The 13,764-nt window shown below is 37.3% G+C and overlaps 1 protein-coding gene and 1 non-coding gene across 2 annotated transcripts; one reads left to right on the forward strand and one right to left on the reverse strand.

The window, feature by feature from the left end:
• Positions 1-1,656: 1,656 nt before the first annotated feature.
• Positions 1,657-13,537, reverse strand: PDK4 (pyruvate dehydrogenase kinase 4). Its single transcript, XM_037142791.2, has 11 exons — positions 12,868-13,537; positions 11,628-11,769; positions 10,382-10,453; positions 10,044-10,228; positions 9,796-9,882; positions 9,278-9,355; positions 7,433-7,509; positions 5,552-5,650; positions 5,248-5,358; positions 4,840-4,953; positions 1,657-3,145 (listed from the first exon to the last, which is right to left on the reverse strand). The coding sequence occupies exons 1-11, from the start codon at positions 12,995-12,997 to the stop codon at positions 3,002-3,004; spliced, it is 1,239 nt and encodes a 412-aa protein (XP_036998686.1). The 5' UTR covers positions 12,998-13,537; the 3' UTR covers positions 1,657-3,001.
• Positions 11,884-11,987, forward strand: LOC119047367 (U6 spliceosomal RNA). The gene has a single exon (XR_005082134.2). It is a non-coding gene; the product is annotated as a U6 spliceosomal RNA (small nuclear RNA).
• Positions 13,538-13,764: the final 227 nt, after the last annotated feature.

The following is a 13,764-nucleotide window of genomic DNA, read 5'->3' on the forward strand; positions in this document are numbered from 1 at the left end:
TTCATATTTACAACTAAATCCACTGTGTGTGTAAGTGCTCGCCTATGAGTTTGCCTATGCCCATGAGCTTCCTATAGACGCCGTGAATGGAGTGTCTTTGATGAAGGGCATTAGCATAGTTTCTTTAGAAAGTAAAGTCATGGTTGATGGCATTTTTTACTCAAACATGATTATTCTGCTAAGATTTTGATTTAGTTATAGCAAATTTATTCCACTAATTTTATTTTATTTTAATTTCTCCTTCCTTCTTTCCTCCTTCCCTCTCTTTCTCCCTCTTTTCCATCCTTTCTCTTTCTTCTGTTCTTTTTTTCTTTGCAAAATTTTAGCATTAAGGGCATTATGGAAGTGGGCAAAACTTATTGACTAAAGATACAGTAGGATTAAATTAATGACAGTGTGAACATAGGAAACATAAAACATGCCATCTCTTAATTTAGTAATTTGTATCCTATTTCTACCTTATTATTATTCAAATATTTAATCCAGAAGTTGTTTGGGAACCTAAATTATCTGAATGATTATTTTGGAGCTCCACTGTGTTTATTATGTAAATATAGTCATTAAGTGAAACTTTAAAGTAAATTTACCAAAATAGAGAATATAGCCATTGCAAAAATAATTATTGAACTTATTTATGTAGATAAAACACAGTTTATACTGTGTTACTTGGGGCACACACAAGAAAGCAAAAAAAATTAGAAATTTCTGGACTGCTATAAAATACTTATCTTTTGTTTAAAAATTAAGATTTTAAGTTAATTTCAATGTTTCTAAAAGGCTATATCCAATATGTTGATAAATTAGGCTTGAATGTAAAGTGAGGAAAACCTTTACCTAAAATTCTTCTTAGTACTTTGCCATTAATTCAAGGAAAGAACTTTAAAAGACTATGCCTCTTACTATAATAAAAATATTTATTATCAAAATTGTCACATTTCTCTGGACATAGCCTAAAGACAAAATACAATTTATACATTAATAATTTAAGTGGGTCTGAACATGTAGTATCTATTCAGTAAAATCCTAACTCTCTCTCATAAATTTTACAAATACCAGTGTCACCTATTTCTATTTGGTAGAACTGCACTTACACAGCTGATAGTTACTGACATGCCAACATTTCTTTTTTTCTAATATTTTCATGACAGTTCACAGTAGACTAATTAATCAACTGCTTTAAATCTTTGGTAAATACAAGTACTTACATACAAAAATGTTTATATTTTAGTAAAAAATGGAAATTCATATAACTTATCAAATTGTTATGTGTAATCAATAAATGCATACACCAGAATCCTGTCATCAATCAAAGTCACTACCCAGGAATTCTGATGATAAAGTCTGAAACTCACAACATAGTTGGAGGCTTGTATGGCCACTCCCAGAAGTACCACAACACTAGGCCATGACAATATTAAACACAAATGTAAGTTCAACACATAGACAGTACTGATTATTTTTCCATAACTCAGTTTAAACATTCATTTGACACATGAGTTTATTATCTCATTAAAACCTATTATCTTGCAAGAGTGAGAAAGCCATTTAAAGAAGTCATACTGTTTTGAAAGACACCAATTCATTCTCTTGCCAATAATTTGTCCATGAAAATATGGATCATTTCTTGAAATAATTTGTGAAAATATAGCAAAATGCCCTTCCTTCCTTTTCTTCACCCTTCCTTCCTTCTTTCCTTCCTCCCTTTTCTTTGTCCTTCCTTCTTTCCTCCTTCCTTCTGTAGTCTTTTCATTCCTTCTCTAAGAGTAATGTACAAGACTACTCTGTCAGCCTGCATATTATACCTGAACTCCCTAAAATTCCATATGAAAACAGTTCAGCTTTCATTCACTAACTATCAGTCTCCATGATTCCCCAATAAAAACATCCTGGCATGATGTTTTTACTTATCCTCTTACTTCCAGGCTGCTTGTTAAAAATACTCCAAGAAGTATTTAAATACTAATGTCCTTGAGTCATTTGATAATTAAGATTTTTTTCTACAGACACATTAATGCTGGAGTGTAGAGAGTGTAATTAAATATATCCAAAACGCATTTTCTTCAATGTAGAAAATGGGTGTCTTTGGATTACCCCCACCCCGTGGTGGAGAGCAGCCCTTCTTTCAGAGTTAGGTTCCAAATGCAGGACTTCTTTCCCTAACATCACTTTTTCCAGGCCACTGTTTCATTTGTTTAAAAAAACAAGATGAGGGATATTTTTGTTATCACTTTGGCAACTCTTCTCACCCTCCAACTGTCAACATTCTGAACTCAGTGCATATTTTAAAATTCACCCAAGACTAGGCACCTTGCATAAATGTTCATTTACTATGTGATGTATGAACAGGGAAAGCAGCATAATAAAGGCCTTGTATTTCTCAGAAAAGGCTTCCCTCTAAGTTTTTGCATAGGCTCAATGCCTTAGCCAAAACTCTGAATAAAATGTTTTGACTCACTGATCCTTCAAAGTGAATGTTATTTTAGTCACCAGTTTTTCCTCCCTAGAGCACACAGATATACACAAAATGCATTTATATACATTTCTGGTCATAGAGTGTAAAATAAGCACTACTCCTTTGAAAGGCAGGAAAACACTGGTATAATTGACATGATGTTCAATAAATACTAATATGATGTCAACCAGAAGTCTAAGACGTAAGTCCATTGAAACCGATAGCTTATATCTTCACTTTGCTCCCTTTCCCACTCCTGCTGATAAAGAGATGAAAAACCAAGGCTTATATCTTCTTTTGGGTTTGATACAAACTCAAGCATTATTCTATGTTGAAAGAATAAAGAGCTGGCCATCTGTTAACTCCCGTCGTCCCGCTCTGCCGGGGCACAGGAACAAGCTTTGTTCCTCTTCCCTTCAGTGTTCTGGTGAAGGAGTTTTTGTTGCCGTTGTTTGTTTTTGAGGGAAGAGGCGTCCACATGCAAACGGTCAGAAAGCAGCACTGGCACAGACCCACTTTGATCCCTTCGAGTGTCCCGAGTGTCCATCTTCACACGGCCACTTTCTCCTTCGCCAGGTTCTTCGGTTCCCTGCTCGGGATGCACCAGTCGTCAGCCTCAGTGATCATCTGATAATGTTTAAAGGCTGATTTGTTAAAGACTGGGAGTTTTTCTATAGACTCAGAAGACAAGGCCTAAAAGGAGAGTGAGGAAAGAAGTCAAACCAAAGAAATTACTCATGGTATTGAAGCGATTTTTTCAAAATAAATTCAGAGGTAAGTAGTCAATGACTGAAATACACTGTTTTATTTTATTTAAATACACTATTTTAATTAGTTTAGTAATAAGAGTGCACCAGAGCAGATAGTCTGTTAGGCACTGTATAAAAGAAAACTAAAAAATAAATACTATCTCTACCTTATAGGGAATAAAATAGTATGTATACAATTTAAGGTAGGGAATAGAGTTCGCTATTCTGTTTAATATTCACACATGTACCTTGTTTAGACATTACTGATATGATAGAGTAAAAAAGCAAAGCTATTCTTTCCAACCAACACCTTTTAATCTATGATAAAAAAAGTCCTAATCTGGTACTATTAATCCATTAAATCTTATACTGCAAATCTATAAGCTATTAATCTTTCCCAATACTTTGAAAACTTTGGCTTATTTAACAAATGAATGCATTAATTATTTCAGATGGTCAAGAACCACTTGGCAAACAACTCCTTGGGACAGAATGGGAACCTAGAAGCTTAATGTTTAGTTGCTAATATCTGTAAATATATTTTCAGTTGAAATACAGGGTCCAGCAGAAGTAATGCCTGCTTGAGTGTGGTTGGTAGGGTAATAAAATGGGTATAACAATTTATAGTTCTAATTTGAACATTTCTTCTAAAATGTCATATGGTGTGCTTGAGCGTGATATTACAGAATTACATGCTTATGATTTTGCAGTAAAAGATTTTGTAATAAAATAGGGGCGTTATTTGTAGCAGACCCTGTAGTTGGCAAATGATAAGAAGAATCAAGAAAGTAACCTTGACAAATAAACCGAGGCTTTAAAAGAAATAGAAAACACATGCAGGAAGTTTTACAGTTTAAACAGAAATGCTTGGTACCCCGCTGACAACTTGTGACCAGTCAGCTTCCATTTCTTTGGATTTCTTTTCTTTTCTTTCTTTATTTATTTTTTATTTTTTAAAAATTTTATTTAGTTATTTTTCAGTTTTTTGTCTATTTCTCCCATCCCAGCCTCCCCCGCCCCATGCTCCCCACCTCCCTCCCATTTCTACCCCCTTTAGTTCTCATCCCTGTGTCCTTCCTATTTGTTCCTCCAAATCCCTCCCCCTTTGTCCCCTTAACTTCCCTTCCTTCTCCCCTCTGGTCACTGTCCCCTTGTTCTCTATTTCAGTGTCTTTGTTTTTTTTTCTGCTTGCTTGTTTGTTTTCTTTGGATTTCTAAGGGCAGCCTAACGTCTCCAATAACTTGATACCAGTTATTTTTTAGGCTGCAGCATTATTAGCATCTTTTTTTTTCACAGTCGAAGTAAAACCAAAGTACATCTATTTTCACAGATGCCAGAGGAGTTGCCTTAAAAAAATTCACATGAGCATGTCCTCACTCTGAAACAGAAGTGCTTCTTGGGCAATAATTTTGCTTCACTTGATGTAGGTAGCCTGGCTGCACCTGCTTGTTTGTAAGTTACCACATTAAATATTAAAGAGTGTATCTACACACACCACACAGAAAACAGAATTACTTATAGTCATTATTTGCGTGAAGTCAGTCTGGGGTTTTCATTGTGGGTCATAGAACTCAGGATAGTAAAAGAAGCAATCTTTTCAGAAATGCGATTGTTTTTTCTACTGAGTTTAAAGTATACCTTTAAGTAGATGATAGCATCTGTTCCGTATCCTGATGAAGAGTAGAGATGCAGATCTCCCTGAAAGTACTTGGCATAGAGACGGGAAATCGGCAAGCCGTAACCAAAACCGGCCTAGAGAGAAAAGATCAGTTATTAGTAAAGAGGTAGCTGTGATCACTGGAATACAAAATGTAGAAAGGAGCTATTGTCCTGCCTGATGCTGATGTCCTAGAACCTAGATAAAGATCTGCTTCCAATCAGAGATCCCTGGAATTGTTTCACTATTTTCAGCTTGCTGTATCGTTCTTTCTTATATCCTTCTGCCCAATTTAAATGGATTAACTTGCCTAAATACTTCCTTGTAGTCCGAGCTCCACCTTTAGAACGAGGCGGCTGGGATGAGCTTTGCCGTATCATTGGTCTTACCAAAGGAGCGTTCCGGGCATTGTCCATCACAGGCGTTGGTGCGGTGGAGTATGTATAACTGAAGAGGCGGTCAATGATCCTCAGGGGAACACCACCTCCTCTGTCTGAAATCTTAAACCAACAAAAGAGGCATGAGGACTACACATTAAAAACAACGTGCATTTGTCTCTGTAAAAATGTCTTGCTGTCATTGAAAAGTCACTTACTAAACGCCTTTGAGCTATTGCTCAAAGCAGACAGACTACAGTTGGTGACTTTTTAATTCTCCCAAGAGAGACTCACAAGAAGAGTAGAGAATGGCTACCTTAATTGTAAGATCCTCCTTTCCCAGGACCACGGTCACCTCAACTGGTGTGAGGGAAGGCCAGTTTTCCTGATGTTCGACTGTCGCCCTCATTGCATTCTAGAGAAAACAAAAACAGAAGAAATTCAATGTCAGAAGAATGGGGGACAATAGATATCTGTTTTTTATGTATAAAATAAAACAGTACAGAGAATTATTCAAAGTTCCTATTTCTCTAAGGTTAGTAGTTAAAACAGCTCTGTAAATAGCCATTAGTGAATATGTCATATAGGATGTGTAACAAAAACATTCATTTCACCATGTAATAGAGCTCCTCCTGGGAGTAATGTCTAATAGAAAAACCATTCTGCTAGTTGTCAGGTTCTTATTTGTCAGCTTAATTTAAACGTACACATGGTTTTTTATCATGCATTTCCTGGCTCTCTATTTTCTGTCTTTCCATTACATTTTTACATCCAAACACCAAACACTACCACATAACAAATGAACAGTGAATCACTGAACCAATTTATTAGTTTTTAGAAAATTTGCTGGGAAAAACTTGTTACCATTGAAAAGGATAGTAAGTAATTCTAATTTAAATTTCAATTTGCAGGTGATTATCATTTTAACTTTTGCCAGTGATATCAATATAAAATCTATGAGTTGGACTATTCAATTTAAAAGTAAATCAAATCAACAAACAAAGCATCTTTTGTCCTTTCACAGGGAAGAAACTCAAGTTTTCAGAAAACTGGATGAGTCTTAAACACATAGAGTTTTGGTTTATTTCACTCCTTTTTTTCTCTCTAACCTTCCAGCAAATTATCTGCTTTCTGGTTTCTATTTGATATTACATTCAAATCATTAGCTCAAGTCAAGTAAAATAGACCAGATATTTATAGTACAATCAATACCTCATTGTACTAACATTAAGAATAAATTAGGAAACAGTAACTTCTGAGAAGAGTTATATCAGAATTAGAAGTAAATTTCACTTTTTTAGGCTTCCTCCTCCCTGGTCCAGATGACTCTTGGAAGCATCACAAAGCCTTGGGTGTTCTTATGTCTTGGAAATAGAGTTGTAGTTTGGTCTTAGAACACAGGACAGGATCTGATTTGAGCACCTGGCTACCCCAGACCTGTAATATCCAAGTCCTCTGAGCTTCTTATAAATGCATATTCTCAGACCTAAGGAATCAAACTCTCTACCAGGGACAGAGCCTGCAGATTTGCATTTCCACAAGCCCTCTGTGTGACACTAAGGGGCATAGAAGTTTGAGAAGCACTGCCCTCTGGCCTTGCCACAGAAAGGGCACTGTGGATCAACAGAAACACCTGTTAGCTTATTAGAACTTCAGTAGTTCAGGCCCCATCCTGGACCTACTGACTCAGTATTTGCATTTTAACAAAACCACCAGGTGATTCATGTACATGTTGAAGTGGTTAACGGAAGGAACAGACTGTCCTCTGAGCACATTCTAGACTCGGGTTGCAATCCTGCCACTTACAGGAATTCTGGATCTGAACCTCTGGATTTGGACTTGGACCAGTCTGTGGGGGTGGAAGAAACAAGACCTCATTCCCTGAAGTCTTCACCCCATGAACTTTCTTAATGAATACACGAATGAATAGTCCTTTGTTGGACACCTGAACAAATAATGGGAATAGGGAGCTCTGAGATACCACGATTCATGCTGTGCATTCTCGAATGCATGTCGATGCTACAGTGAGCTCTATGTACCCTTTCAACCATTAACTGTATCTTCCTTTTAGGTGCACAGAAGCTCACTTAGCAGAAGACAGTGAAGCTCCTGTGTAGTCAGAAATGATAAAGGAACTTAAAATGCAACCAGTGAATTTTTAATAAAAAAGAACTGCAATCATGGTGAAGCATCATACCTTAAATAGTTCAAAGAGCATATGGTGAAGGTGAGAAGGAACATATACAATGTGAATTGGTTGTTCTGGAGATTTTGCTAGGAGAAAAAATGAAACTCATTAGAATTAGTGAACAAATACTTCATTAAAATAAATATCCATATCCATTTGACCAATATTTTAGACTTAAACAGGATTGGCATACTCCCATCCTCCTCACTCCGAAATCCTACCCTAGAACCTTCCCTTTTAAGCAGAAAACACAACTGGCTTATTTTCAACATGCTTTTACAGTTGCTGCCTAGTGCTCTATGATGAGTTTTTGCATTTCTCTACAAATGTATGAAGCAGATGAAGTGTGTGACAAGGGTGCTATAAATTAGACTACATGGATTATTTTTCTATTTTCCAAACTTTTGTACTGGACAATATCATTGTAAGAGAGAAGAAAAAATTAATGTGGCTATAGGGTAACATCAAAAATAAAGCTAGCTATAATTTTCAGATTTGGAAATCGAAGTAACACATAGAAAACTATGGGAAAATAACATGCCTGATTGTTCTTGATTGTTTATCAATCAAATACCAAATCTTATAAACTAAATATGCTCAAATTTCACCAAGAGGCTAAGGAAAACAGGGAAACAAAACCTCATAATACTGTTTGAAAAGAAAAAACAAAAGAATTATTCTCTGATTTGCCAGGCCTTGGCAAAGTTTGAATCAGAAAACACAAGGACTGGCTTAATTCGTTCTTTATTTTATCAAGCAGTTCAAGCAGTTTATCTAAAGTTATGTAACAATTCTGTTAATGTTTAGAGATGTTCTCAATCTTTATTTGTAGTTTTTAGTTTAGCAATCGATTACATTTGCATATTCCCCAACCCATAAGTTAGGCTACTCATAAATTGAACAACTTAGTTTTCACTCTCACCACCAATGAACATTGTTCATGTATAACTATTACTTGGAAAAGATGTTTACTTTGAACTGAAAAGAGAAGGTTATTCCAATTTAAGTATGCTGTCATGCTTCGAGAAGCAGCTATGGGATAGGATAAAAACAGTGCCTCGAATTCCTCATGTAATCATTTCAGTAATGAAGGAAGACTATCTTTTCAGGTACCCTTCAGTTGAAGCTACTAAATAAAGTATGCTTTGTTTCCAAAACTGGTATATATTTATAGCACATTAAAAATAATTTTGGTGAGAACATTTAACATGAGAGCCACCTTCTTAAATATTTAAGTGTACAATGTAGTATTGCTAAACACAGTGCTGTCCAGCAGATTTCTAGAAGTTACTCATCTTGCATAAGTAGAATTTTATACCCATTGAATAGTGACTTCTCACTCCCCCCTCCTCCCAGTTTCTAGTAACCACCGTTTACTTCTTTGAGTCCTACTTATTTTAAACACCTTATGTAAGTAAGGATCATTCAGTGTTTGTCCTCCTGTGACTGGCTTATTTCTTATAGTGCAACTGAAAGTACTTTTGTCTCCAGATCTGATGAGTAACCTCTTTCTGAGGATATCTCCACTACTGCGTGGCTCCTCCTACTTCTGGCTCCTCTCCACCCTATTCTGAAGTAAGCAATCTTCCTTCAGTCTAAGATATCGGAACTAAATTGTTACTGTATATACCAAACTGTTCTTTATAAGTCATCACTAGCAACTGAATATGCTCAATTGGAACTTTCTGGTTGAGATAAAGAGAATCTCGGTTTTCAAAATTTAAAAGTGTACAAACTAGGCACATTCAGAAGGGAAAATTGGAACACAGAAGTTGCTTTGTAGTTACACTATTAATCACAGTGGGAGAACACTGAATTTTACACAGATTAAAATGTATTTTATTCACAGCTTACCATTCACTTGCGTGAGCTTTAATTCTGGAGATGTTAAATAATACTGATCACAAAGCATCCTTGAACTCTCAAAGGCATCTGGAATAGAAGGTTTTTTTCCAAGATGATGAAATGAATTTGTGCCAAGTAAAAATTTTAAGTGATCTTCAGTACACACACTACTCTTAAGCTAAAATGTGCATTAGAATACAAGTTTATGTATATGAAAAAAAACTTTTAAGTATTTTATTGAAGAAAGAATTATGACAGTGTTTCAGTTATAGCAATAGGAATATGCACACATCAGAGATCAAATACTATAAAAGAATATGACATCTTAACCTGATGTTTGGATTTTTTATAACATTATAAATGCATGTTTAGACCCCTGATCTTCAAAAACAAAAGACTTTCATGACAGTATTCATAAAAATATAAAGGGAAAACTCTGAGTATGAATTTATTTACAGAGTCACTGCAACTGTATGTCAACCATATCATATAGTATACATTTTCAATAAGGGAAATGAAGAAATTACCTTGGATCACTGCTACTACATCACAGTTGGGGTCAATGCTTCCAATGTGGCTTGGGTTTCTTGTCTCTGAGTCACTAAATAAAAGAACTGTTGAAACATAAATATGAACATATTATATAAAAATCAGGATAATAATGATTAGAATTACTACTGACCAACAAAATGTGACCCACCAAATAGTCTAGTTAGAAAATGGCTTATAGTCTACACCCATCTCCATATATCATGACTATGATAAACTAACTTACTGTGCTGGTTCATTAGCATCCGGGTAGAAATACGGTTCATGTAAAATCGATCCAAGAAATACTGAAGATTTTGGTTGGTGACTGGGTCGACTGTGCAGCCGTCTTTATATTCTATGACTCCTTGTGCCATTGTAGGGACTACATTATGATTTCTATTTCGAACTTTGATGAGAGTATCTACAAAACTAAGCCAAAAAACACATTTGTATTTAGTGAAGGTTCGAGTAAGGTTCATTCAATTCTATTTCTTAGATTATAAGTGTGCATATCATTTATTACAAGAGTATGTCTGGAAATAGTCAAAGTTTTAGACACTTAATCTAACACGTAGAACTTACTCTGATAATGTTTTCTGGTCTTCTGGGTTTCTCTCATGGAACTCCACCAAATCCATCAAGCTCTGGATGTACCTGTAAAGTGACAGGTGTGCTTTAAATTCTTTCATTGAATAGTGAGATACAAGTGGCTGAAAATAGTATCTTTTCCAAATGATTTGAAAAGAGAAAGTATTATGCTTAAAAATGAAAACTCCAAGACATTTGGAAAACAACATCACAAAAGAAAAGCTACAACTTTAATCCTTAACTTCCTAAATTAAAATTTTTATTCCTTTAACTATTCCAGATCTGTTTTCTGTTTTGTTTGGCAAATGTATTTTTTTTAATAGCAAAAGCCCTTAAAAGCAACATTCTAAGAAAACATGCATATTTTTTCCTAATCCATTAACAGGTGAATAGAAGTCTTGAAGGAAGTACATACTATGGATTGAATATGTACTTCAGATTGTAATTGTTTAATGAGTATATGATACATATATTTCTTGAATCAATGAACGAAAAGCTATGCAGTCAGTAGATTAAAGTGAGGCTCTGGTGCCAACCTGCCTCAGTGTCTATCCTGGAGCTAGTCTCTGAAAATCTGCTCCTTTGGATTATCTATGCTCTCTAAGCCTCAGTATCCTTATTTATAAATGGAGATGATTATAACTGACAGATTACTGGCTGTGTGCTACATACTCTAAGTGCTTTTTAATGGATGGCCTCATTTAATTACACTCACTATCCCTTTGTGGCATATACTTTATTCTCCTCAGTAAGAGATGGGGGAATTGAGGCATAGAGAACTTAAGACACTTTCCAAGCATTCCACAACTAAGAGGCAGAAGCAGGATGTGAACCCAGAGCCTGCTGTTAATTGGTTTGTAATGAAAAAAGGTGAGGCCCTCTATGAATAGCAGTCATTCATATCTACTTCTAGTATAGGATTCCTTTTGCAATATCAAGCCGTCTTTATTATTTGAAATACAAAGCAAATTGTAACTGTCAAATAGTTTTCATATTTCCCCTAGAAATAAAAATTATATTGTGCAAGAATCTCCTTTTTCAGGATAAAATGTCAGTCGCTAGTTTTATAATTGCCCTCATCATAACTTATTTTAAACTAATAAAAATTCTTTACATATTTCAAAAGTATTTACTATTCAATTCACCTGTTTTCCGACTATGATACTAATATATTGTAAGAACTCACACTCAGATAACTGTCTTAAAACTAGAGACTGTTTCAGAATGGTTCGCTACTTACCAGCTTTTAACTAACTGCACGGAAGAGGTATTTACTAATCGATCAGGAAGGATATCAATTTCCTTCAGGATATTGGCAAGCCTCACAGGCAATTCTTGTCTCAGAAATGTAAAAGAAGTTCTTTCACATGCGTTTTCGGAACCTGTAATAATGAACGTTTATTTAGTATTGGGAAACAAGTATGTCTAGATGATGTGTTCAAATAGCATGAACTATCCAGCATTAAACACCTGCATGTATCATACAACCATTTTCAGTGCTCGTTTCCACAGCACACATTCTAAAAACTGGAACGACAGAGAAGATTAGCACGGGCCCTGCACAGGGGTGACATGAATTCGTGAAGCGTTCCAGCACTTTTTAAAGTGTTTTTCATATAAAAATAAATAAAATGAAATAAAGTTATTTTCACCCTCGGTTGGTTTACAGTTTATAGATAATTCAGAAGGATCATCTTGTCTTTTTTTTTTAAGTTACTAATATGGGAATTGTTGTTTTTTAAAGAGGGTTCACCTCCACGAAGTCAGATGACCCCTACAGCTTTTAATAGTCATGAGAGAATGCAGGGTTCGGTCAAGGCCACAATGTTTAGAGTTTCAATTATAAAACTGGAGTAGGAGATCAGAGGGCGGGGTGGAAGTTGTGATGTTTCCAGATTACTAATAAATAAATAAATAATATCACATCCAAATCCTTGAAATTTTCCTTGTAAGATTGTTGTGGAAAGTCTGTAAATACTTTTGCCAGTTTTGCAAATATTTTAGAAAACTTTAATGGTAGAGAAGCAAAGAAATTTGTTAGGAATGCAGAGCTGTATCCTGTGAAGGGCAGCCGAGGGCTAAAAACATCAATTAATTTTAGGCTACTTTATAAAATTAGGAATCTTTTCCAAGAAATCCTGTGCGGCAAAGGGATCAAGTTTCTCATTCATTGTTAAATGCCGACCTAACGCAAAAGTATTTTGACGGATGCTTTGGACGGAAAGATGAGCTCAAACCATCCAGCATCAGCGGAGCCACAGGTGGCCTCCACCTGTAGACAAAAACTGTCAGGAAGAAGGCGGATGTAGAAGGCAAGGTGTGCTGGTGGTCGATGAACTAGGATTCAGCAGAAAGTCCGACCCCAGTTCTTTTTAAACAAAGAGGCCAGCCTTCCCTGCACCGGGACTTAAAGTTAAGGCAGCTCCCCAGCCCCAACCCCAACCCCAACGCCCCCGCCGGGACCCTCTGTCCTCACTCACCAAAGTCCAGCAGCTGCTTCATGGACAGCGGGGACGGGCTGTAGCGCGAGAAATGCTCGACCTCGCGGGGGACCAGGCTAGCGCCGCTCAGCGAGCGGGCACTGCGCATCACGAAGCGGGCCGCCTTCATCTTGATGCCCACAGGACCTGGCCGGGGCTGGCTTGCTGGCGAAGGCTGCAAGGGACAGAGTCAGCGATGGAGGAGCGGGCGGGTCGCGTCCAGGCGAGCAGCGCAGGTGTGCTGATGGGCTGGTGCACCTCTGTCTGGGCTGAGTCAGGAGAGTTACGGAGCAGAGGAGTCCGGCAGCGGGTCAGAAGGAGCAGTGAGTCAAAGGAGCAGCAAGTGTCTTGAGACTCCAGTGCTCGCCTAGCCACCGCCGGCTGTCTCCAGCGGTTTTATTAGTTTCCCCCGCACCCTCCCCCCAACTCCAACGGGGAGGAGTCACTGGGACTTGGAGACGCGTCCCGAGCCTGGGACCAGGCCAATCCACTCAGAGAAAGAACTTTGGGCCCCGATCCCTGCTGGTAGTCACGTCCGAGTGTGCTGGCGCAGGTGCAAGAGGCTGTGAGGGTTAAGGGGGTAGGAGGAAGCCGAAGTGGGCATCCGAAAGTAGGTAGTCTGGAGATCAGCCACTTGGGACACGGCGCTGGATCGCGTGGGCAGAGGGCCAGCCTAGACTCGTCCTTGTTGACAAATGCAAGGCTTTCTCAATGTCACGCGTTCCCGGCCAGAAACTATTTCCAAGAATCTGGGCTCCGGGAGCTCATTGGTCCTTGCTCAGAGCGGGCTTTTACAGTAGCCAATCAGCTGCGTTCAAAAGTATGGATTTCTCTGCCATTGGACAGAGAGAAGAACAAACAGCCTGAAGAGTTCTTTCAACAAGCAAACAGCACACA

This window comes from Artibeus jamaicensis, unplaced genomic scaffold, assembly GCF_021234435.1.
Source record: "Artibeus jamaicensis isolate MK-2021 breed Jamaican fruit bat unplaced genomic scaffold, CSHL_Jam_final contig_923, whole genome shotgun sequence".
In the NCBI taxonomy this organism is placed as follows: Eukaryota; Metazoa; Chordata; class Mammalia; order Chiroptera; family Phyllostomidae; genus Artibeus; species Artibeus jamaicensis.

Bases quoted from the DNA above. Each gene is read 5' to 3' on its own strand.
- PDK4 (XM_037142791.2), bottom strand. From the start codon at position 12,997: ATGAAGGCGGCCCGCTTCGTGATGCGCAGTGCCCGCTCGCTGAGCGGC. The intron at 5,651-7,432 runs GTATGATGCTTC...TGTTTTCTCTAG, and splicing joins TGCTCTTTGAACTATTTAAG to AATGCAATGAGGGCGACAGT. The intron at 4,954-5,247 runs GTAAGACCAATG...TTTTCTCTCTAG, and splicing joins ATGCCCGGAACGCTCCTTTG to GCCGGTTTTGGTTACGGCTT.